The sequence below is a fragment of the Zalophus californianus genome, chromosome 15 (genome assembly GCF_009762305.2).
Source record: "Zalophus californianus isolate mZalCal1 chromosome 15, mZalCal1.pri.v2, whole genome shotgun sequence".
NCBI lineage: Eukaryota > Metazoa > Chordata > Mammalia > Carnivora > Otariidae > Zalophus > Zalophus californianus.
Window position 1 is genome coordinate 28,287,669 of NC_045609.1, and position 25,861 is coordinate 28,313,529.

The 25,861-nt window shown below is 38.2% G+C and overlaps 1 protein-coding gene across 3 annotated transcripts in view; it reads right to left on the bottom strand.

The window, feature by feature from the left end:
* CTNNA3 (catenin alpha 3) overlaps nucleotides 1-25,861 on the bottom strand; it is a 1,953,765-nt gene that overhangs the window by 923,240 nt on the left and 1,004,664 nt on the right. For all 3 annotated transcript variants that reach the window (XM_027595012.1, XM_027595021.1, XM_027595027.1), the window contains one exon: nucleotides 161-241. In XM_027595012.1, the coding sequence (XP_027450813.1) occupies nucleotides 161-241 (81 nt within the window). The remainder of the gene's footprint in view (nucleotides 1-160; nucleotides 242-25,861) is intronic.

Consider the following 25,861-nt stretch of genomic DNA (forward strand, 5'->3'; position numbering starts at 1 on the left):
AAAATGGTTGGGGTATTTAAATATGGAAGGTACATATTTACTCTTGTTTTGTTTTCTAAATTAATTGAAGAAGGATAAAAACAAGAAGGTAATATTCTAGCAGTGGTAAAAAGTTCATTTTGTATGGTGTTTCTGTCTCTATGCCTCTCTCTTCGCTCACCTGTCTGCGAAGGTCTCTTGTCTTCTTACACATGTTGTCTATAGCAATATTCAGGGTATTACTCCTTTCCTTTTTTCCACTCTGCAAAAGAGAAAAAAAAAATGGCATAAGCAATGGTATCAGATTACTTTTTATCACTTAGCAATTTGCTTTCTAAATTTCCTGAAAATAACAGCTTGAAAATTCAAGAATAGGCTTCAAAACTGCTATGATATTGCATATGATTCATGAGCACTTCACTTAAGACTAAGTAGAATGGTGATTAAAGCTCACATTATTTTCTTCATTAAGCTTCTGTAACATTTCTGATATGGGGCTGGGTTGCATTCAGTGTGGCAGTTGGCAGAGCATTCTCTCCAAGAAACTCTGATCTTCATTCTTAACAAGTCGACTCTTTAACCTCAAAGCACGCAATTAGTTTAAAAGCATTAGATGCCCAATTTGTCAACTTCTGTGGGAGTTTCTGAAGTCATTTTCATGGTGTATTGTGTAAGTTATGCAGAGCCATATTGGAGTTTTGCTAAACACCAAATAAAATATGCAGTGCAAATTCATACAATTTGCAAAAGTTGACCACAATTTTAGCTGACAATATTCCAAGAACAAATTGTTTCAAGCAGGAACTGGACGCTGTTTTTGGCTCTTTAAGATAATTTGTGCAACACCTTTTCATTTCTTTAAGCAGAACAGTTCTCTGTTATATCCTTAACCTAAATCTTTAGGCTATTAAGCACACAGAGAGTCACCTTCGTTGGTATTTTCTACATATTACTTTTGTGGGAGACAACTGAATTGAGTCTAATCATACTTTTTTCAGTGCTATCTTGTATAAAAAAGATTGAAAAAAATCATTATGTGATTCACCTCTAAGAAAATTGCTACCATTTAAATTAATAAACTGAAAAGGGCTCTTGAGAGGAGACCTTGAAAATCAGGAAGGTAAGTTTAAGCAGCTGATAACTGAGGGAGTTTACAGCACAGACTCCATGAAGAAGGAAATTGAGGTAAGGTACAGACCATTAGGCAGTGTGTCATACACTATGCCCGATGACTACATTCACACATAAATCCATACATGCAAGTGAAGAGACTTCTTTACAAGAAGTTCAAGACCATCTATATACTCTATCACAACCTCTGTTTAGTTCCATCTTCTGTCACATCTTCCAAGTACTATCCTCCCCAGTAACAATAGTCCTACACATGTCTATCTCTTCCCCCAAGTTCTTATATATAATGTACTCTTGACTTCAGCAAGTGTCTGCAAAACAGCTGCTGCTAAAATCCTACCTCTTCCTCAACGGTTTCCACAAAGAGTTCCCCCCACCAACTCTCCTCAAGACTAAACTCTCACCTTTCCTTGTTCCAAATAGCATTTTGAAAATTTCCCAGTATTTGTTTCTATGCAAGTTCATCACTCCTACGATACTGTTAGAATCTTGATATTGACAAGTATAGCTTTTTTTTTTTTCTATTCCTGTAAGTAACTTGCAGAAGACTTACTGAATGGTGTTGACTAGTTCAAAAGTGAACAACTTAACTCAGAACAAACATAGTTTTATTAGGAGCCTTCCAAATGCCAGGAAGGTGTCATACTAGATTCTTGAGGAGATTTTAGCATTTACCCATCAAGGCACAACTAAAATCCTCTATTAGCTGAGGTCACTGGTACCCACCTAAACCTCAGTTATACCTAGATTTTCTCATCAGTGGTGTTACTAATATTTCAGATGGAAAAAAATCACCATCATTTGAGACCACCTTATACACTGCAAGATGTTTGGCATCCATGGGCCCCTGTCTACTAAATTCCAATAATATTGGCCGCATGCATTTCTAGATGCCTCCTAGGGCGAAACAATAGAGGACTACTAAGTCTTTTACTACTTTTTCTTTTTGAGGATGAGTGTGCAATGTGTACATGATGGAGACTGTATCTAGTGAAAGAACTGGAGATAAGAGGGAGGAAGAAATAGAGATAAATAAAATTCTAGATGTCAGAGTAATAAAAGCAATGGTGGCAATTAACCAGATGAAAGTTGTGGTTACCTTACAGCCCCTACCCAGCATTACCCATGCTAGCAGTAGAAAATTATGAAAAGTTAATGCAGAGCCATGGAAGGCAATGGCATAAGCAGATACGCAATGGGCTATAAGACAGATTCTAATTTTACCTAAAGAACCTAGCCCGTATTCTCCAGTTTCATGCAGTGTAGCTCTTGGTTGTCTCTTTGAACTTCATGAAAGCAGAGATAGTAAAAGGGGTCAGGAGTGGGACAGAATGAAGAGATACCTCCCCCTCCCTGCCCCTCACACAAGATACCAGAAATAATACAGGAGATTCCTGTTGTGTTGACAATAAAAACTCACTAGCTTCTGTGATGAGATTCGTCAGAATAACTAGATGTCAACCTTCTCAGAACAAACAGCAGCGGCATACAAAACTTTAATAAAGGATGACAGGAGGTGACAACCTGATGGGATTAAATAAGGACTATAAAGATGATTTCTTAATTTCTATCCAGAGCTTAGTCTTAGTTTAAAATGTTTCATTGGGTCAAAGACATTTTGTTCTCTAGGTAATAATAAATAGTTCCTATCACTACAGGAAGTATAAAATTTTCCCTTCTTCCTTCCCTCAGCCCCACCTTTCTTCTTTTCACCTCCAGCTTTTTACTGGGTCCTTGCTCTATTTATCCAGATTTATCTCACTCAGTCAAACCATTTTATGCCTCTTTATTCCTTTTGTATGGCATAAAAATAAATAAAGCAAGGAGAAATAGCCCCATCCTGCTTAAAAGCCCTCATTCCTTTTGTTTTCAAAGCCTTAACAAATCATCAAGCAATGAGCTAGGACTGAAGGTGCATTGTGTATGTTGAAGGAAGGCATGGAAAGGGCAGAATATTAAAACATAACCACAGATAACAGTCAGAGCCTGCCTCCATTCTAGGTGCTCAGAAGAGAGGATGCTTCTTAAAGGAAACTTGACAGGAGCCACCATGAAGTCAGCACAGCCCTAATGGAAAAGGTACCACTTACGGTGGAATACCAGGGGGGAAAAATGCTGAGAAAACACAGCACAGATCAGCACTGTATAGGGAAAGCAATCACATTCCTCAACAGTAAATAAACTGTCAGGAAAGACTTTAGTGAAAAGAACAGTTCTGAATATAGATTTCATTCAATGAAATTTCATAAAAGTACTATTGCACCTTATAAATACTATTGCAATGTGATCCAGGCTTATAATCTTAACTATGACTGCTTCCATCAATTCTGTCTCACCATTGCTCCCATGTCACACCACAGTTAATTGCACTCTCTCTGGTGGTTCCCTTGAAGCTGCCCACACATTTGAAAAAAGTCTCTCTATAAATAAATTTTCTTGAATTATCCTAATCTGAGTGTTCCATCTGTTTTCTGTTGGGACCCTGCTAGGGAAAACTGTCCACACTGTGTTGTCCAACATGATAGCCACGAGTCACATGTGGCTCTTTAAATTTAAATATAAATTAATTAAAAATAACATTAAAAATTCAATTCCTCAATTCCTTAAAGTGAGCAATAGCTGCATGTGTGTAGTGGTTACTATATTGTATAGCACAGATACAGAATATTTCCCTCATTGCAGAAAGATATATCAGATAGTACTGTTCTAAAACACATCTTAGTTTATTTAAATATATAATGAGTTCCTACTTCTTCACAAGTCACATTTTATTTGAGAATAAAATAGTCAGCAAGAAACAAACAAAAGAAGCCCAACCTTCAAGGTGTTTACTCTAGTAAAGAAATTTATGGTCTAGGGGCACCTGGGTGGCTCAGTCCATTATGTGTCTGCCTTTGGCTCAGGTCATGATCTCAGGGTCCTGGGATCAAGCCCCTCCACCATTTCCCTGCTCAGCAGGGAGTCTGCTTCTCCCTCTCCCTTTTCCCTCTGCCCTTCCCCACCCCCACCCCTGCTCGTGATTTCTATCCCCCCAAATAAATAAAATCTTTAAAAAAAAGCAACTTAAGGTCCAATTATGTTCCTTTTTTGTTCTAAATTCATTCAGCATATTCCCTTTGTTGATGGAATTAATAACAAATTCTTGATCATGGCATTCAAGGCCCCACATGATATACTCCCATAATTACCATCAATTATTAATGAGATACCTTAATGAGCCCTTTATTTTCTATGAAATACAATCACAACTCAGGAACTTTGTCCATGTGAACAATCTCATTTTGTACTTTTGATCTCCTACTTTTCTGATTATGGACTTCTTTCAAGACTCAACTAAATCACTGAATTTTACATGAAGCTTTGTTTTGAGCGTCTCAGCTGAAATTAATTATTCACTTCCACAATACTTTTTTATACTGTTTATACTTCTTTTACAACACTTTGTTCAATAAATAATCCAATCTATTCAATACATCTTTATTATCTACTAAATACCACGCACCATACTAAGGACTGATGATACATTAGACCTAATGCCTGCCTTTGAGACATACACATCGCATGTTAGAAACAGACATAAACACAGTATTTAACAGAGGTATCCAGGGTAACCCATGGATCAGTGGAAGCCAGCACTCCCATTAAGGATGAGGGAAAGATCCTTGAGAAGGTAACAGTTGAATTGAAAGACATGTAGGAGTCAGCCAGGCGAAGATGAAAGAGAAGACCACTCTAAGGGGACAGAGATAGATTGCACAAAGGCAAAAGTCTTTAAAGAGTATTTGGTAACTAGTATAAAAAGTGTGAGGGGAAGCCAGATCCTGGAGGTTGTTGCCACGTTAAGAGATGATGCTGATCCTATAGACCACTGGGTATCACAGAAGTTAAGCCAGTGAGTAACACAGAATGACCACTATTCAAATACATCAATCTGGCTGGAGTCTGCACAATGTATTTAAGGGTATTAAGAACAGAGACAGGCAGAGGAGTTAGACAGTTGCAGCGAGAGTGTACAGAAAGACAAAAGGTGTTAAAATTAATACACTGGCAGTCAGGATGAAGAAAATCAACAGATTTAAGGACCCTGACTGAGTATACTGGAGAGGATGATGACTGGCAGATGCTTGGGGTGGGTAAAGAAAAAAGGACGACGGAGGCTGGTGTGCATCCAACAGGGATGACTGGTTAGATAATGGTGTTAAACTGGTCATTTTAAAGGGAAAACCAGGTCAATACAAGGATGATGATATCAATTTTGGAATTGCTGAAGGGCTTGTGAAGAGCTCACTCATTAGTATTTGCCCTATGGTTAACTGCTTACCTGCAAGCATCTCTCTCAGTACACTGTATGATCCTTGAGGGAGAGAAATTTTACACACAATTTGTCCCTCATGGCATCTATTACAGTGCTTTGCACATAGTAGAAGCTCAAAAGTTATTTGTTGAATAAATAGAGAAAAGAAAGACTGGATAAAGGTAATATCTGGCAAATTCCATAACATCTCTGGGCCTTACTTTCCACACCCATAAAATGAAGATTTGCCCTGAATTGTTCCTTTATTCCTTTCTAACTTTAAAATTCTATGGAAGGGCCATGTTCTCTAAAAAGAATTATAGAATAATATATTACTTTTATTGTACAAGTTTTTGCATAAACAACTGTTAAAAATGTGCTGGGAACATATGCATAATATAAATCTGTAATGGTACAAATAAAAGGAGACATTTGAACTAGGAAGGTCATGACATTGACTTCAAAAAAACTATGAAGCTTCAAATACTAAGGGATAAGGTTTAAAGCAAATGAAAATTTATCTAATTCACAATCAAATGAAAATGTTATCAGTGCAGAGAGGAGCCCCTTATGGAATTTAAACATCAAGAAAAAATGTTTTTGTTGTTGTTTTGTTATTTATTTTTTATTTTTTAAATGTGTGTCATCATATTCAACCTTTTAAAATGACACATTTCCCTTTAAAAGGGAAATCCTCATTTCATGGTAAAAATGAAATACGATGCCCTTAAATTAGTTCTCCTCTGCAGAAATAGCTTTAAAAATATTTTATACTTAACACTTTGCAGAAGCACAGATTCTAGTCCACATTTTTCAGGCATGAAAAACATACAAACAGACAAGCATAAAAAAAATGAAATCTATTCTAAAATGCTGCTGTACTGAATGGAATGTCAGGAAAACATCCTGACAGGGTATACTAAAAAATATTTCTGAAACAAAGTCTGTGCTATAAAAATAAAACTAAAACAAACAAAAATTAACTTTGAGACTTGAAATGAAGTTTTTTAAATAACTTTATCAAAGAAATAGGTTAAAGATTCCAAGTGTCTTGAACTTCTGTATTGTTGAGGAAGTAAGATGTTGCCCCAGGAAAATGCCTGCGGGGTGAGACTGAGAGTGAGAAGGAATCCAAATTGTCAAATATCTACCACAGCAAAGTACTTTACTTTTTTTTTTTTTAAAGATTTTACTTATTTATTTGACAAAGAGAGACACAGCAAGAGAGTGGGAGAGGGAGAAGCAGGCTTTCCGCTGAGTAGAGAGCGCGATGCGGGGCTCAATCCCAGGACCCTGGGATCACGACCCAAGCTGAAGGCAGACGCCTAAGGACTGAGCCACCCAGGCGCCCCAAAGTACTTTACATTTATTGTCTCAAATGCCATTCGCAATAATTGTTCACACATTTGCATATGAAGACACTAAGGTTCAGTAATACCCCAGGAGGAAATGCAGTAAGTGGTAGGATCAAATTGAGCTGAGTCTAATCTGAGGCTTTATCCACCATACTGTAACGACTTGAATGAGCTGGAAGTTAAACCCAAATTAATATTTTATGTAAATTATATAAATTTATTCTTGAAAATAATGAGCAGAATAACATAGAAGTTTGTGGAGATGGTTAAAACGGTGTTTGAATCTGTGCTCTATCATTTGACAGCTATGTGTCCTTAGCCAAATTACTTAACCTTTCCAATTCTTAGTTTCCTTACCTATAAAAATGGAGATAATAGAGCAATTATATTATAGGGTTATTATAAAGAATTAAAGATGAAGGATATGCAAGTTCTGGCAAATAAGAAGGGCTCAAGAAATGTTAGCAGTTATTATTTATACTCTGCCTCATCTTTTAAATTGTCAAGTCTTCTCTCTGTAATCTTAGTGTCTACCAGTGTTCAGCACTCAGCTGATGGCTGCAGATAAAATAAATAAATGGAAAAGTGGCTACTACACTTTATTGATAGTAAATAATGTTCAGTTTTATTAATAAAATTAGTATTTATATTTTAACAAAAGTAATTAATGTTCAACCTATTAGCTGTTAGATATTCTATTCAATCGGTGTTTTTATTCACAGATTATTGTGTTACTCTCTAAGAGGGTACAACATAAACTTGGTATGAGGATGAAATCTAATCTGTGGATCAGAAACCGGGAGATCTGAAATAAACTCCTTGGGTGACCCTAACTAAACTGAATCACCTCTCTTGGCCTTAGTTTCTGCATCTGTAAACTGAGGCCATTGCACTCGATGATCTCCAGAGTCTCCCGCCCACAGCTCTAAGAGCATGATGTGCTAGAGTTCTCTGTGGATGTACAGTCTAGTACGCGTCTAGTCAAGTACTGAGAACACGACATTTCCTCCAGTCGCATGTGTCCTCAAACCAGAGATGCTTATGTCAGACTGCAGAATTTCAACGGACACACACCAAACATGAAAGAAATATTTGTGGGTTTGCACTACAATAAAATTCAAATTGTTTTACTAGGGATGTTACTAACCAATCTTAAATCTCAGGGATGGATATAAACCATAGGCTTCTCTTTTAAAGACCTTGCCATGGAAAATCAGTCATACGTATGTCCAAGTGCAGATGCAAAGATCCATCCCCACAACCAATACGTAACTTTGCAAGAGACTGAAGAGTCAGGAGAAACCTCAGACTTTATTTCCCGCTTGTTCTGGCTTTATCCACCTCAAGCTATTTACTTTTGGGATAACATGCCTCGATCCCTGCCTCCAATTTCCCCTCTCTTCCTGCTAGAGTTTCTGGTCCTTCATTCAAGCCCAGCAAACACTGGAATCGACACTGTTCTTAAATAGGGAGAAAGTGAAAAGACGGAGTTTATTAATTTCAGTGATTCAGCGTTAAACTAAACTTGCTGTGACCCCTATTCTAATGGGTTACAGAACTTCCCAGCTCCTAGGTCAGTGACTATTCCTATAAATCATGCTAGGATTATTGTTAAATGAAGGGAATATATTCAAAATTGAAGGTTTTACTTAGGTTCAGGGCAGGATCCAAAATACTGTGTACATTAATGGTTTCTAAATACTCATCTCAGGACTCATGAGGTAAAAATGCAATACAGATAATTGAGTTATTTAAACATAAGAGCTGTCTTTTAATATGAGAGTATTTCTATTTTTTATGTTAAAGTTTTTGTTATTTCTTTTATAAAATGATGGCTTTATTTAATGGTACAATATTATTTTATTTTTATAACATCTTTGACAGAACAAAGTAACAGAAAACCTGTCAGTTTCACAGGTTTTTTTCTGTGTGTGTGTGTGTGTGTGTGAGTGTGTGCATTCTTTGTTGTTTCTGTTTGCATAAAACATAGCTTTGGGGATTAATGGTTTAAAACAAAGAAATAAGAAGTCTGCCTAATCACAGTCAAAATTGACTATATCAGTCAGTTATGGTATTGGCATATAAACAGATTAAAATAATATATGTGCTTGGGCTGCTTGGGTAACTCAGTGAGTTAAACGTCTGCCTTCCGCTCAGGTCCCTGATCTCAGGGTTCTGGGATATGCTCCCTGCTCAGCAGGGAGCCTGCTTCTCCCTCTCCCTCTGCCCCTCTCCCCCCCACTCATTGTCTCTCTCTCTCTCTCTCTCTCTCTCTCACTCTCTCTCAAATAAAAAGAAAATCTTTATAAAAAATAAATAATATCTGTGCTTTTGAAACTGGACTTATTTTCTCAGCTTGTTCAGAACATTTTATATCAATAGCATTGCATTTAAAATAACATTTGTGTTAAATTGCCATTAAAAGTAGTGTAATAGTAGAATCAGATAGTCTTCAAATCTTAGTTCCAAGACTAATTAACAAAGTGACCACATGCCTGTTATGAAAGGTGGGCTTCAACTTCCTCATCTATAGGATGAAGATGGCTATGCCCACTTTAGGGATTGTGTGAATTAAATAAAATAATTAAATAAATAATATTTATTTAATTAAATAAATTAAATAATTAAATAAAATAAATGTACAAAAAGCATGCAAGGCAATCACTGCCTTATAACTGACATTTAATACATTTTCTTTATTATTAGCAATAAAAATACTTGTATGTAAGATTGCTGGGGGTCTAGAGCAGAAATTATTTTATTCAGTGCTAAATTTCCAGCAGTGTTTGGCCATAATAGAAGTTCAGTATTTTTTTATTTGAATAATTGTTTAAAAAATGATTGAACTGATAAGTGAACGAATGAACATACAAAACATGATATTGATCTATTTAAGGAGGATTTACTATGGTTATCAGAAAAATTCTAGAGATCATGTTACATAGTACTGAGTCCTTGAAAATAGTATAGATTTCAGAACAGTCAATGTAGACAAACTATAGATAGCTAGGCCCAAGTTCACAAGTCCTCTAATTTCAGTTAATGGTTAAGTTGTGCATCATGTCTTTACTGACATTTCATTTTCCAAAATCCTTTTACTGAGTCATTGTCAGAGGTTGTTAACATTTCAGAAAGAGATCTAGCTCCTTCTAGAAATCTTTTTAATTTTGTGATGCTTGACCCAGCAGCCAGCTTCAGGAGCCTGCCTACCAATAAAGAAAACAGCCATGAATACTAATATAAGAATATCTGTGAGAAAGCAGAATATGGTATTTTATGCTGTCAATTACACCTTGACTTCTCATGGCAAAGATCTTTTTTTATCATATTAGAAGCCACTACCAGAGTCTAACAAGTAATGACATGGCATTATTACACATAGTCCAAACAAATTATTTTCCATCTTTTAAAAGGAACCACTGTTCTCTAGCAATTTTTCTGTCTCTACAATGCTTTGGGAGGTAGACTATTAGAACAACACTGATCTCATTAAAATTTTTCTTGTCATTTCTCTACTTTCTTAAGTATAATTCTTATTCTTTTTTTATTTCCTGAGTCGGGTTTTCACAGTTTAATTATATCCCCTATGTCAAATTTCAGCCAACAGTGAGCTTTATAAGGTGTATTACAGAACATCTAACAGTTTTTCTATGGCCCATACATATGAAATATAGACCAGATAGATTTCCACTGTTCTGATTATGGTTTTCACTTTCATTATTAACTGCCTTGCAGACAGGTTTCTTTTCAACACTATAAAATAAAAATACAACAGATTTATTCTTAATGTTTTAAAATAAACACTTTCTATCATTGTTATCTTCAGTTAGCACTTTCAAGATTCATAATTCAAAGAGTCTCAGATTCTGTGGCATGGAGAAAAGTTAAATACAGATAGGTTACACTTTAACAACAGGGGATGGATGCTAAGAGAAATACAGTCAGAGAAAGACAAATACCATGTTATTTCACTCATATGTGAAATCCAAGAAACAAAACAGATGAACATAGGGAAAAGAAAAGAAAAGAGAGGGAGGCAAAGCATAAAATAGACTCATAATTATAGAGAACAAACTGAGGGTGGCTGGAGGGGAGTTTGGTGGGGGGCTGGGGTAACTGGGCATTAAGGAGGGCACTTGTGATGAGCACTGGTTGTTATATGTAAGTGATGAATCACTAAATTCTACTCCTGAAACTAATATTACACTATATGTTAACTAACCATAACTTAAATAAAAACTTAAAACATTAAAAAAAAGAGATAGGTTGCACCTTAAAGAAACTTGGCATATGAAAAAAATTTCCTTCAAAATACATTAGCAGGTAAAAATTTTCTTAAAAATTAAAATTTATTTGCAAATAAAGCAAGTTTTCTTAGCCTATTTAAAATATTTTTTGTTATAAAACTTGATTTGTGCATACATCTTTAACAGAAAAAAATATCGTAAACAGGATCTAACTTACAAGAAGTCAAAATAAATCTTGATCTGTATGGTGTAACTTGAGAAGAACCAATGACTCCTACTTGAAAATATTACCTTCCTCCCCATACTCCCACTTCCAGACCCTATCCAATATATGAAATTTTCCATTTCTCTTTTTATTTAAAATATTTAGCTTTAATTAAAGCACCAAGATGCACATAAGGGACGTTCACACTGATGTGCCAGACCAAGATAATGATTTTCAAAAGAAATAATTAAAAGCTAAGTTATATGACTCTGAAACCTCAAATCTATAACGAAGATACAAAGGCCGAAATGTGTGGAGACTGGGTAAGATTTTATGGAAAGAATTTATATGAACAAAGCTAATCTAGGATCCCCATCCTCCTTCCTACATCCTTGATAAGAGGATGTTAAAAGACACTTCAGTGGGACCATTTAGAAATATGTTAACGAGTCCCTAGCAACTGAGATTCAATGGGCAAGTGTAAACTCTATCTGGAGAAATCTACCTGTAGAGAAGTGGCTGGCTAGTTGCTGGTGAATAAATAGAAGAGGTGACTGAATTCCAATGTCTGAACATTCGTCATGTTCCAGATATAAGCCTCATGCAAAAGATAACTGGTCTGGGGTCATCTTGGATTTTGCCCAAGATCATTGCCTAGATTAGTAAATAAAGAGGAGTTACAAAAACTTCTAGATTTTGAGGATAAGCTATCAGCTGTGGGAGAAGCTACCACTCATATATCAAGGGAATTTCAGGTAAAGTCTGGACCTCCAAGGAACTCATGAAATCGCCTGTGCCTGGTTTTTCCATTTGCCCCTCCAGATCCACTCACCACCCCATGTCACCATACTACCCTCTGTTCCTACAGTCCAGATTTCATACAAATGCTCCCTTGTTCCCTGCTTTTAAGTGGTTTGGACATTTAGAGGCGTAAGACAGTGGGAGGAGGGTAAGGTCAAGGTATTTGTTCTCCTATTGCTACCATGAGGGGTTGCTATTAAGTTGACTAAGTTCCTCTTTTGAAGACCACAGCTCTTGTCAGGCAGCCTTCTTCATAAAGCAGACACCCTCTCAGGGTTCAGGACCACTCCCTCACTTGTTCCTTCAGGCCTGGATACGGGTGGGCTCCCGGCAGTTGCTATGATCCATCCCTTGTTGATTCCCCAAACCTTGTCCACACCTATGTAAATAAGCCTTTTAATACATATTCCTCAATTTACCAACTTGGTATGCCATGTTTTCTCTTGCTGGGACCCTAAATGACACAGCAAGTCTAGGGAAAAAGTCAGCTTTCAATACCCAGAGAGCCAGCAATAACTTTCCTATTCCCCTTTCCTCTCCTATTTCCCCTTGCATCATGCCAGAAAATGGAGAAAAAAATAAAAAGCCAATAACTTCTCTTTCCCAGTTACTGATTTCCTACCTGCAATTGGCCCAAATTGTGGGAAATTTGGGCCCAATTTAAATCAAGATACACGAGTTTTGACAACTACATTTTAACTACTAATTAGAAGAAAAGAAGTGACACAAAAGACCTAAGATACCAGAACAAATTTGAGATTTCTTGATTTTTCATCCAGCGTTAGGGGAAGAACTTACCCCACTGTACAAAATTAAAGGGATAGTGGGACTACACCAAATTTAAAAGTTTTTACACAGCAAAGGAAACCATCAACAAAATAAAAAGGCAACCTACTGAATGGGAGAAAATATTTGCAAATGATATATCCAATAAGGAGTTGATACCCAAAATATATAAAGAACTTACACAACTCAAATATCACAAATAATCAAAACTAAAAATGAGCAGAGGACCTGAATAGATTTTTTTTTTCCAAAGAAGACACATAAATGTCAAACAGGCATATAAAAAGATGCTCAACATCACTAATCATCAGGGAGGTGCAAATCAAAATCACAATAAGATATCACTTCACACGAGTCAGAATGGCTAGAACCAAAAAGACAAGAAATAACGAGTGTTGGCAAGGATGTGTAGAAAAAAGAAACCCTCATGCATTGTTGGTGGGAATGTAAATTGGCATAGACACTGTGGAAAACAGTATGGAGGGTTGTCAAAAAATTAAAAATAGAAATACCATATGAGGGCGCCTGGGTGGCTCAGTCATTAAGCATCTGCCTTCAGCTCAGGTCATGATTCCAGGGTCCTGGGATCGAGTCCCACATGAGGCTCCCTGCTCAGTGGGAAAACTGCTTCTCCCTCTCCCACCCCCTCTGCTTGTGTTACTGCTCTCGCTGTGTCTTTCTCTATCAAATAGATAAATAAAATCTTTAAAAAAAAATACCATATGATCCAGTAATTCCACTATTGGATATTTGCCCAAAGAAAATGAAAACACTGGAGGGGGGCGGAGCAAGATGGCGGAGGAGTAGGAGACCTGGATTCAGTCTGGTCTCAGGAATTCAGCTTAATAGGGATCAAACCGTTCTGAACACCTACAAACTAAACAGGAGATCGAAGATAAAAATAGTAACAACACTCTGAACAGAAAAGCGACCACTTTCTGGAAGGTAGGACGTGTGGAGAAGTGAATCTGAGGCGATATTCGGGAGGATAGACGGCGGGGGAGGGGGCCTCCGTCGGCCGCTTCTGCAAGTGATAGAGCCACGGAGCACAAAATCAGAACTTTTAGAAGGCGGCTCCGCTGAGGGACATCACTCCAGTGGCTAAGCAAGGGGTGGAACCCTCGTGGGACAGTGTGGTCTCAGGACCCTGGGGGTCACAGAAAGACCGGGGGTGCCTGAGTGCGGCAGAGCTCCCAGGTATCAGATAGGGGAAGCCGGCTGCAGAGACAGAGCCGAGGCGCGGGCTCTCAGCTCGGGGTTGCCATAAACTGTGATCCGCGGCCCAGTTGGGCCACTGCTCCTCCAGCAGGGACCCAACAAGCAACAGATCCAGGGAGACTCCCCTTCCTCCCCCGGGAGGAGTGGTGCAGGAGCGCACCGCAGGGATCCGAAGGGTTTGGAGACTCCACACGGGGTCGGGTGCCAGAGATAGAAACGCTCGGTCACAGGCCGGGTGAGCACGGAGTACGGCTGGAGACCAGGGAGTCAGGAGTGACTGCTTTTCTCTGGGGGCACACTGAGGAGCCGGGCTCCGAGTTCTCAGCTCCTCCAGGTGGAGATTGGGAGGCCACCATTTTCACCCTTGTCCTCCAAAGCTGTACCGAGAGCTTGCAGGGAACAAAAGCTCCTGAGAGCAAACCCAAGCAGATTGCTTAGCCCAGACACACAAGGGCAGGGCAAGTCCACCTCTGGCAAAGACATTTGCGAACCATGACAACAGGCCCCTCCCCCGGAAGATCAGCATGAACAGCCAGCAAGCCAAGACCAAGTTTACCGATCAAGAAGAATGGGAGAACTCCAGCACTAGGGGAATACTGCACATAGAATTCATGGATTTTTTACAATAATTCATTAGTTTTACAAAGTTAATTTTTTTAACTGTTTTTTTTTTTGAATCTTTCTTTTTCCCTCTTTCAACCAACATCTTATCAATCCCTTTTTTAAAAAAATATTTTTTATTTTTCATTTTTAGAGTCATATTTTTACCCCTTCATAGTAGTTACCCTTATTTTTGGTGTATATATATATAAGTTGTTCTCTCTTTAAAATTTTGAGATACAGTTTCTTCTAACAGATCAAAATATCCATCCCTTCATTGTATCAACCCTTATTTTGTACAGATATAAGTCTTTCTTCCTTTGAAATTTTAGCAGGCACTTACTTCTAACAGACCAAATTACTCCCAAAATCTAGTGTGTGGCACTGATCTATGCACTAGCCTGATCATATTTGATCATATTCTGTTTTTTTTGTTTTGTTTTGTTCTGTTTTTGTTTGTTTTTATCTTTTCCTTTTTCCTTTTTTTTTTTTTCTCTTCTTTCTTTCCCTTTCTTTTCCCCTGGTTTCAGGTCTATTCTGATTTGTATAGAGTATATTTGCTGGAGACGTTGTTAACCTGTTAGCATTCTGTTCTCTCATTCATCTGTTTTCCTCTGGACAAAATGACCAGACGAAAAAATCACCTCACCAAAAAGAACAAAAGCTAGTACCATCTGCCAGGGACCTACTCAATACTGACATTAGTACGATGTCGGACCCAGAGCTCAGAATCATGACTTTAAATATACTAGCTGGGCTTGAAAAAAGCGTGGAAGTTATTAGAGAAACTTCTGAAGAAATAAAAGAACGAAAATCTAACCAAGTCGAAATCAAAAAGGCTATTAATGAGGTGCAATAAAAAATGGGGGCACTAACTGCTAGGATAAATGAGGCAGAAGAAAGAATCAGCGATATAGAAGACCAAATGATGGAAAATAAAGAGGCTGAGAAAAAGAGAGATAAACAATTACAGGATCACGAGGGCAGAATTCAAGAGATAAGCGATATGATAAAACGAAACAACATTAAAATAATTGGGATCCCAGAAGAAGAAGACAGAGAGAGAGGGGCAGAAGGTATATTGGACCAAATTAGAGCAGAGAACTTCCCTAATGTGGGAAGGAAACAGGTATCAAAATCCAGGAGGCACAGAGAACCCCTCTCATAATCAATAAATATAGGTCAACAACCCGACATCTAATAGTAAAACTTACGCATCTCAGAGACAAAGAGAAAATCCTGAAAGCAGCTCGGGAGAAGAGATATGTAACCTACAATGGTAGAAACATTAGACTGGCAACAGACCTATCCACAGAAACCTGGCAGGCCAGAAAGGACTGGCATGCTATCTTCAGAGCACTAAAGGAGAAAAATATGCAGCCAAGAATACTATATCCAGCTAGGCTGTCATTGAAAATAGAAGGAGAGATAAAAAGCTTCCAGGACAAACAAAAATTAAAGGAATTTGCAAACACAAAACCAGCCCTACAAGAAATATTGAAAGGGCTCCTCTAAGCAAAGAGAGAGCCTAAAAGCAGCATAGATCAGAAAGGAACACAGACAATATACAGTAACAGTCACTTTACAGGCAATACAATGGCACTAAATTCATCTTTCAATAGTTACCCTGAATGTAAATGGGCTAAATGCCCCAATCAAAAGACACAGGCTATCAGATTGGATTAAAAAACAAGACCCATCCATCTGCTGTCTGCAAGAGACTCATTTTAGACCCAAAGACACCCCCAGATTGAAAGTTAGGGGGTGGAAAATCATTTAGCATGCTAATGGACACTAAAAGAAAGCTGGGGTGGCAATCCTTATATCAGACAAATTAGATTTTAAACAAAGACTGTAATAAGAGATGAAGAAGGACACTATATCCTACTTAAAGGGTCTATCCAACAAGAAGATCTAACAATTGTAAATATCTATGCCCCGAACATGGGAGCAGCCAATTATATAAGGCAATTAATAACAAAAGCAAAGAAACACATTGATAACAATACAATAATAGTGGGGGACTTTAACACCCCCCTCACTGAAATGGACAGATTATCTAAGCAAAAGATCAACAAGGAAATTAAGACTTTAAATGACACACTGGACCAAATGGACTTCACAGACATATTCAGAACATTCCATCCCAAAGCAACGGAATACACATTCTTCTCTAGTGCCCATGGAACATTCTCCAGAATAGATCACATCCTAGGTCACAAATCAGGTCTCAACCGGTACCAAAAGATTGGGATTATTCCCTGCATATTTTCAGACCACAATGGTTTGAAACTAGAATGCAATCACAGGAGGAAAATCGGAAAGAACTCAAAGACATGGAGGCTAAAGAGCATCCTACTAAAGAATGTATGGGGCAACCAGGAAACGAAAGAAGAATTTAAAAAATTCATGGAAACCAATGACAATGAAAACACAATTGTTCAAAATCTCTGGAATACAGCAAAGGCAGTCCTGAGAGGAAAGTATATAGCAATACAAGCCTTTCTCAAGAAACAAGAAAGGTCTCAAATACACAACCTAACTCTACACCTAAAGGAGCTGGAGAAAGAACAGCAAATAAAGCCTAAAGCCAGCAGGAGAAGAGAAATAATAAAGATCAGAGCAGAAATCAATGAAATAGAAAACAAAAGAAGAGTAGAATAGATCCACGAAACTAGGAGCTGGTTCTTTGAAAGAATTAACAAGATTGATAAACCCCTGGCCAGACTTATCAAAAAGAAAAGAGAAATGACCCAAATCAACAAAATCATGAATGAAAGAGGAGAGATCACAACCAGCACCAAAGAAATACAAACAATTATAAGAACATATTATGAGCAACTCTATGCCAGCAAATTAGATAACTCTGAAGAAATGGGTGCATTCCTAGAGATGTATCAACTACCAAAATTGAACCAGGAAGAAATAGAAAACCTGAACAAACCTATAACCACGAAGGAAATTGAAGCAGTCAGCAAAAATCTCCCAACAAACAAAAGCCCAGGGCCAGATGGCTTCCCAGGGGAATTCTACCAAACATTTCAAGAAGAATTAACACCTATTCTCCTGAAACTGTTCCAAAAAATAGAAATGGAAGGAAAACTTCCAAACTCATTTTATGAGGCCACCATTACCTTGATCCCCAAAGCAGACAAAGACCCCATCAAAAAGAATTACAGACCAATATCCTTGATGAACATGGATGCAAAACTTCTCACCAAAATACTAGCCAATAGGATCCAACAGTACATTAAAAGGATTATTCACCATGACCAAGTGGGATTTATCCCTGGGCTGCAAGTCTGGTTCAACATCTGCAAATCAATCAACGTGATACAATACATTAACAAAAGAAAGAACAAGAATCATAGGATCCTCTCAATAGATGCAGAAAAAGCATTTGACAAGTACAGCATCCTTTCCTGATCAAAACTCTTCAGAGTATAGGGATACAGCATACATACCTCAATATCATAAAAGCCATCTATGAAAAACCTACAGCGAATATCCTTCTCAATGGGGAAAAGCTGAGAGCTTTTCCCCTAAGGTCAGGAACGTGGCAAGGATGTCCACTCTCACCACTGTTATTCAACATAGTATTAGAAGTCCTAGCCACAGCAATCAGACAACAAAAAGAAATCAAAGGCATCCAAATCAGCAAAAAGGAAGTTAAACTCTCACTCTTTGCAGATGATATGATACTTTATGTGGAAAACCCAAAAGACTCCACCCCAAAAGTGCTAGAACTCATACAGGAATTCAGTAAAGTAGCAAGATATAAAATCAATGCACAGAAATCAGTGGCATTCCTATACACCAACAACAAGACAGAAGAGAGACAAATCAAGGAGTCGATCCCATTTACAATTGCACCCAAAACCATAAGATACCTAGGAATAAATCTAACCAAAGACGCAAAGGATCTGTCCTCAGAAAACTATAAAATACTCATGAAAGAAATTGAAGAAGACACAAAGAAATGGAAAAACGTTCCATGCTCATGGATTGGAAGAACAAACATTGTGAAGATGTCAGTGCTACCTAGAGCAATCTACACATTCAATGCAATCCCCATCAAAATACCATCCACCTTTTTCAAAGAAATTTGTTATTTCCATGTTCCATTTCAAAGAAATGGAACAAATAATCCTAAAATTTGTATGGAACCAGAAGAGACTGTTTCCACATGAATAGCCAGAGGAATGTTGAAAAAGAAAAGCAAAGCTGGTGGCATCACAATTCCGGACTTCCAGCTCGATTACAAAGCTGTCATCATCAAGACAGTATGGTACTGGCACAAAAATAGACACATAGATCAATGGAACAGAATAGAGAGCCCAGAAATGGACCCTCAACTTTATGATCAACTCATCTTTGACAAAGCAGGAAAGAATGTCCAGTGGAAAAAAGACAGTCTCTTCAACCAATGGTTTTGGGAAAATTGGACAGCCACATGCAGAAGAATGGAACTGGACCATTTTCTTACACCACACACAAAAATAGACTCCAAATGGTTGAAAGACCTCAGTGTGAGACAGGAGTCCATCAACATCCTAAAGGAGAACACAGGCAGCAACCTCTTCGACCTCAGCCACAGCAACTTCTTCCTAGAAACATCGCCAAAGGCAAGGGAAGCAAGGGCAAAAGTGAACTATTGGGATTTCATCAAGATAAAAAGCTTTTACACAGCAAAAGAAACAGTCCACAAAACCAAAAGACAACCGACAGAATGGGAGAAAATATTTGCAAATGACAAATCAGATACAGGGCTAGTATCCAAAATCTATAAAGAACTTATCAAACTCAGCACCCAAAGCACAAATAATCCAATCAAGTAATGGGCATAAGACACGAACAGACATTTTTCCAAAGAAGACATCCAAATGGCCAACAGACACATGAAAAAGTGCTCAACATCGCTCGGCATCAGGGAAATCTAAATCAAAACCTCAATGAGCTACCACCTCACACCCGTCAGAATGGCTAAAATTAACAAGTCAGGAAACGACAGATGTTGGCGGTGATGTGGAGAAAGGGGAACCCTCCTACACTGTTGGTGGGAATGCAAGCTCGTGCAACCACTCTGGAAAACAGTATGGAGGTTCCTCAAACAGTTGAAAATAGAGCTACCGTACGATCCAGCAATTGCACTACTGGGTATTTACCCCAAAGATACATATGTAGGGATCCGAAGGGGTACGTGCACCCCAATGTTTATAGCAGCAATGTCCACAATAGCCAAACTGTGGAAAGAGCCAAGATGTCCATCGACAGATGAATGAATAAAGAAGAAGTGGTATATATACACAATGGAATATTATGCAGCCATGAAAAGGAATGAGATCTTGCCATTTGCAACGACATGGATAGAACTGGAGGGTGTTATGCTGAGTGAAATAAGTCAATCAGAGAAAGACATGCATCATATAACCTCACTGATATGAGGAATTCTTAATCTCAGGAAACAAACTGAGGGTTACTGGAGTGGTGGGGTGTGGGAGGGATCGGGTGGCTGGATGATAGACATTGGGGAGGGTATGTGCTTTGGTGAGCACTGTGAATTGTAGAAGACCAATGAATCACGGATCTTTACTTCTGAAACAAATAATGCAATATATGTTAAAAAAAAAAAAGAAGAAGAAGATAGCAGGAGGGGAAGAATGAAGGGGAGTAAGTCAGAGGGAGAGATGGACCATTAGAGACGATGGACTCTGAAAAACAAACTGAGGTTTCTAGAGGGGAGGGGGGTGGTGGGATGGGTTAGCCTGGTGAAGGGTATTAAAGAGGGCACATTCTACGTGGAGCACTGGTTGTTATGCACAAACAATGAATCATGGAACACTACATCAAAAACTAATGATGTAATATATGGTGATTAACATAACAATAAAAAATTAAAAAAATAAATAAAAAAACTAATGATGTAATGTATGGTGATTAACATAACAAAAAATTATTAAAAAAAAAAAAGAAATACACAAAATAGGGTGCCTGGGTCTCTCAGTTGGTTAAGCGACTGCCTTCAGCTCAGGTCATGATCCTGGTCCTGCATCGGGCTCCCTGCTCAGCAGGGAGTCTGCTTCTCCCTCTGACCCACCCCCTCTCGTGCTCTCTCTCTCTCTCTCTCAAATAAATAAATAAAATTTTTAAAAAAGAAATACACAAAATATTGACCATTTTCAGAAAGTAGGCATTAGGATGGTGTTTAAGTCAGTCACAGGGAAAGGAAGGCATCAAAGAAAGAAGACCTAAGGGCAGTGAGTCCAACTTTAGAGTCCCACACTCACCTAGGACCCTACTAACAATGGTGCAAATTTAAAATTCACAATGCAGGGTGCCTGGGTGGCTCAGTTGGTTAAGCGACTGCCTTCGGCTCAGGTCATGATCCTGGAGTCCCGGGATCAAGTCCCGCATCGGGCTCCCTGCTCAGCGGGGAGTCTGCTTCTCCCTCTGACCCTCTTCCCTCTCGTGCTCTCTGTCTCTCATTCTCTCCCTAATAAATAAATAAAATCTTAAATAAAATAAAATAAAATAAAATCCACAATGCAACTTCAAAGAAAATCCTTCTCTATTCAAAATGATAGTTCTAAGACTAATTCCAAATACATCTTTCTAAGTTTCTTTTTTTTTTATTCATTGATGTAGAGGAAAAGAATCTCTACTTAGTGAGTCAGAAGGAAAGGTTTAAGTCTTAACATTTCCAGTTACCAGATGTACAAACTTGCACAAATCACATAGAGTCTATGGGTCTGTTTCCTCTTCTATAAAATGGGGTTACTCTTCCCAATCTGATATCTATTTACCAACTGTTACTACTGGGGCTACTCACTGCCTTCTGGTTGTAGCTCCCTACAAGAAAGAACATTTTTATTTCAATCCTCAAGGAGAAAATATTAGTGGAGGAATATTTTGAGTTGGTTGGTCCTTCAAGGAGGAGCACCTTCCCTGGTGACCGAGGTTGGACAGAAGTTGGGGAGGACTCACTCAGAGTCCTCTCTGTCGGTTTCTCTCTCTTTTCCTCTCTGCCTTGTCAGTCCCTCCATGGTAGAATGTGAATTTTCAAGGAGGTACTGAATCATCTTAAATTTAGGGAAGAAGGAATAGGAAGCCCTTTTATGACCAAACCCAGTCTCCTTGTCTAGTGTTGTTAGTTCTAATCCCTCCTGGAAGGGACGAGAGGCAAGTGACAAGCCACAACAAAAGCACAAAAGTAGGCAGGCACTGGTGGCCAAAAGATGTTTTCATTCTCAATACAATCAGCAAGATTTAAAATGAAACATCATTTGGCCTAGGCACTTGTCATCGATGCACGTGCTACCATATCCTTTCAAAACTGAGAACTTAGTGCGTGATTCTTCTACAGACTAATACACAGAGATTTCTAAGGTCTTTCAGTAAGCTTTAATTAATGCTATCGAACAGAGCCTAGTAAATATCCATGTATCTTAAAGGCAAAACCAAATACTGTATATTCAAACGGGAAACTATAAAATAACCATTTGAAATGTGGCCATCATTCCGAAGCAAATGCTGCCATGATTTTACTATCTCTTCAGGAGACTAATACATGACCCCTGTCTTAAGTCTACAAAGCAAACCAGGTAACACCTTTGCTTCATTCTTATCTGGCACTGAAAAAGACTCAGTAAATTTAATTTAATTAGTGATATCATCTAATTTTGGTCGAGAAGTGTTCAGAGTCTTAAATGTTGGTTTTTTATTTGTTTAAAGACCACTGCTCTCTTTCCCAAGGGTCAACTTTCCCCTTCACTGAGGCTGCACAAACTGGCCTACCCCGCAGAAGAGACGGATATCTGGGGAGTCATAAACCAAGTCTCTCTGAGCGGGGGTGATTTGGACGTGGTGCTATATATCAGTTCCAGACGTCCGGGAAGACTGATAAAGCAGCTCAGAGCTCCCAAGGAAGCACAGCTGAGTTGCAGGAGATTGCTGTGATGATAATCGCCAGAACAAACCATAAATTCCAGACTCAGAATTAGGAATGGCCTGTAAACATCAAATAATGGGTGTCTAAATTGAAAATGAAACTATCTGTTGCCTGTAATATTTCTTGCAGTGTGGCTTAGAGAGCCAGTAAGTAAGAGACGGGCATGATCCTTTTCAATCTCTGCTGTTAGAAAGCTGAGGATATTAACTCCTCCTACTGTCAACCTCAGGGAAACAGAGCTAAATGAACTAGCTAGAAATCATGGGTCATAAAATACATATATAACATTATGTAGCGAGAACATTACAGGTTAACAACAACAACAACAAAAACCAAAAAACACAAACATTACATTTGAAGAACCACACATTTGAAGAACCATCACAGAAAGAATGAGCTCAAATAATTTACCTGGGTCAGTCTTTCACAATCACCTATATATAAAAAAACAAAACTTGACTTTCTTGCACCTGATTGTAAGGAGGTGTCAGTCAATTTGGTGTGAACCTAGATTACACAGCTATTTTAAAGATATGGAAGTTTGGAGATCCAGGAAAATTGCAGATGGGTACTGCTGAAGCTAGGCTATGACTTAAAAAAATTTTAAGCACTTTATCAAATAGGTAGGAATCATGTGATAAGCACATTTTTAGCTCAGTGGGGTATTTTATAAATAACAAGGGAGTCAATTGGTACAAGTATGTGAAAAAAATACTTTTCTACCATTTTATAAAACATCTTTCACTGTATTTATATGCTTACTAAAACCTTGTTCTTAGGAAAAAAACTAAAGTCAATATTTATGGATTAAAGGCATCTGAATTCATAAAAATTTACTATTCCTCCTGCTAAATCAATGTAAATATATAATACATTTAACCAGATTTTTTAATTTTTATCATGACTTGGGGAAGAACAGAAGATACTGATTCTTGTGTGTTCCTGATACTGTAGTGGAGTGGAATATGTTCTGTATCCATACAGATTAATATTGTGCAGGAAGCAGTAAATGGTAATGAGGGATGGGAGCAGAGGCAGTGTTATTCAAAATATTTGGCAAGCAGGAGGGCCTGAGCACCAGCACATTAGCATGGGCAGGAGCACTTAGGAGCAAGGGGCAGCAGGGTATAAGCTATTGTCTATCAGTTGAAGGTATCTCCATATTTAAATAATCTGTGCTTTGGTAGGGGCAGGATGCTGAATGTTAGCTTGCTGGTACTTGCTACTGGGAAAGAGAAGAGAAAAAGATACTAAAATTGATACATAGCAATTGCCAAGTCGTACCTGGTGACTCTTTTTTTTAAAGATTTTATTTATTTGTTTATTTGAAAGAGAGGGGTGGGGGAGAGGGAGAGGGAGAAGCAGACTCCCTGCTAAGCCAGGAGCCTGATGAGTGGCTCGATCCCAAGACCCTGAGATCATGACCTGAGCCCAAGGCAGACACTTAACAGACTGAGCCACCCAGGCGCCCCCCTCCACCCCCCCCCCGGTGACTCTTTATTAAGCATTATTCCTCAATTAGGTGGTATCTCTACCTAAATAAATAAATAAATAAATATTCTCTATTTCCACCTCCATGACCCTACAAGCTGGAAATACTCAAGTTAAAAATAAAGTAGGCTTATAGACAAAATATTGTTTCTGAATTAACAATAAAACCATCTGTGACCAATATTTTGCAGAGTATACAGAAGAGAGGCAGAGGCTAAAAAATACCAATAATATAACAACAATAAAATCAGATGTTAATAGCTTACTTATAATGTATCAAGCACCCTATTAAATAATTACTATCTGCTTTTGGCAGAAGCAAACTGAGACTCAGAGGAGCAAACTGTTCTACATGAACACAGAACTAGTATGTGATGGAGCTGGGCTTAGGACATAGGTGCATCTGAATCCTAAGGGTTTAATTACTGTGTTACATTGCTCCTATATTGCTAAAAATTGGTTCTTAAAGTTATTAGATTAGCAGATATTAACTTAAAAGTGCTCAGGTACAAAAAAGGAATATCCCAGCAAAGAACATGTGGGCAAAAGCAGTATGAGACACAAAAGAGGACTATCAGGCTATGGAAGAAGAGGCACAGTGTCATCTGGAACATGTAATTTCTTTGCATCCTTGGTGCAGAGGAACTTGTTTAATATCAAAGAACCACTATGGAGTTTATATATTTTGTGATGTCATAAGTAATATACAAAAAAATATATGTTATTCTCATGTTAGGTAATATGATCACTCCTCTAGTCAAATAATCTTATTGCACTAATAGAATTTGAACCAAAGAACAACTTCATCTTCAAAACCAAACTCCTGACCATGCCACCGAAACGATCTCTTCACAACCAGCTATCATTGGAGGTCCTCCTTCTCCCTCCAAGAGCTCATCAAGGCATTTGTATCGCTGGATCCATTCACTTTTATCTTCACCACCACTACCACCTTAATCCATTATCGCCTGGGATATTGTCACCATGCTCTAACTGGTCCGCCTGGAACTTTTCACCTTCCCGATCTCCTAGCCAATGCACTCTCCACTCCATAGTCAGTACAATTTTAAAATAAATACATAATTAAAAATCCCCTTTGTGTCATGTCCTTCTCTTTAAAATCTATCAATGGTTTCACTTCAAAGGATTCTAAACAGGGATCCAAATCCTTACATCCTAAACCTCCTAAGATCTTCTCTCCTAAGGCCATGATTTGGCCTCTGCCTAACCATCCCTCCACCTCCACCTCCACCTCGGGCCACCTCTTTACTATTTGTGTTCCAACCGTGAAGGCTTTCCAGTTTCTTAAACATGCAGTCCCTCCCTCTTTGCAGGGCTCTTTTCATGCTGATCTCTCAACTCGGAATTCCCTTCCCACACCCCACCTCCTGTAATCCTATTCTAGTGATTTCCTACTCATCTTTACCATCACATTCCCAATGCTGCTTCTGCCAGGAAGCCTTTCCAGACTCACAGCACTTAAAAATTCTTATTACAGATTATAATTATAAATTCATTTAGTGTTTAATTGATTAATGTACATCTCCCCCAATAAATAGGCTGGAAATACTAAGAGGGCAGAGGACTGAGTAACTTTTGTTCACTACTCTCTTCCCAGCACTTAGTATATGCCTGACACTTATAAGATGCAATAATTATTATTGAATAAGCTAATGAATTAATTACTTACATTTTTATGGATACCAGGTATTTTTATAAAAATATTGGGACTGAATGAACCTTATTACAATCAATATTTTCTTGCCAGAGTAAGCAATACTCTGTGAAAAAGACTATCTTTCTAAT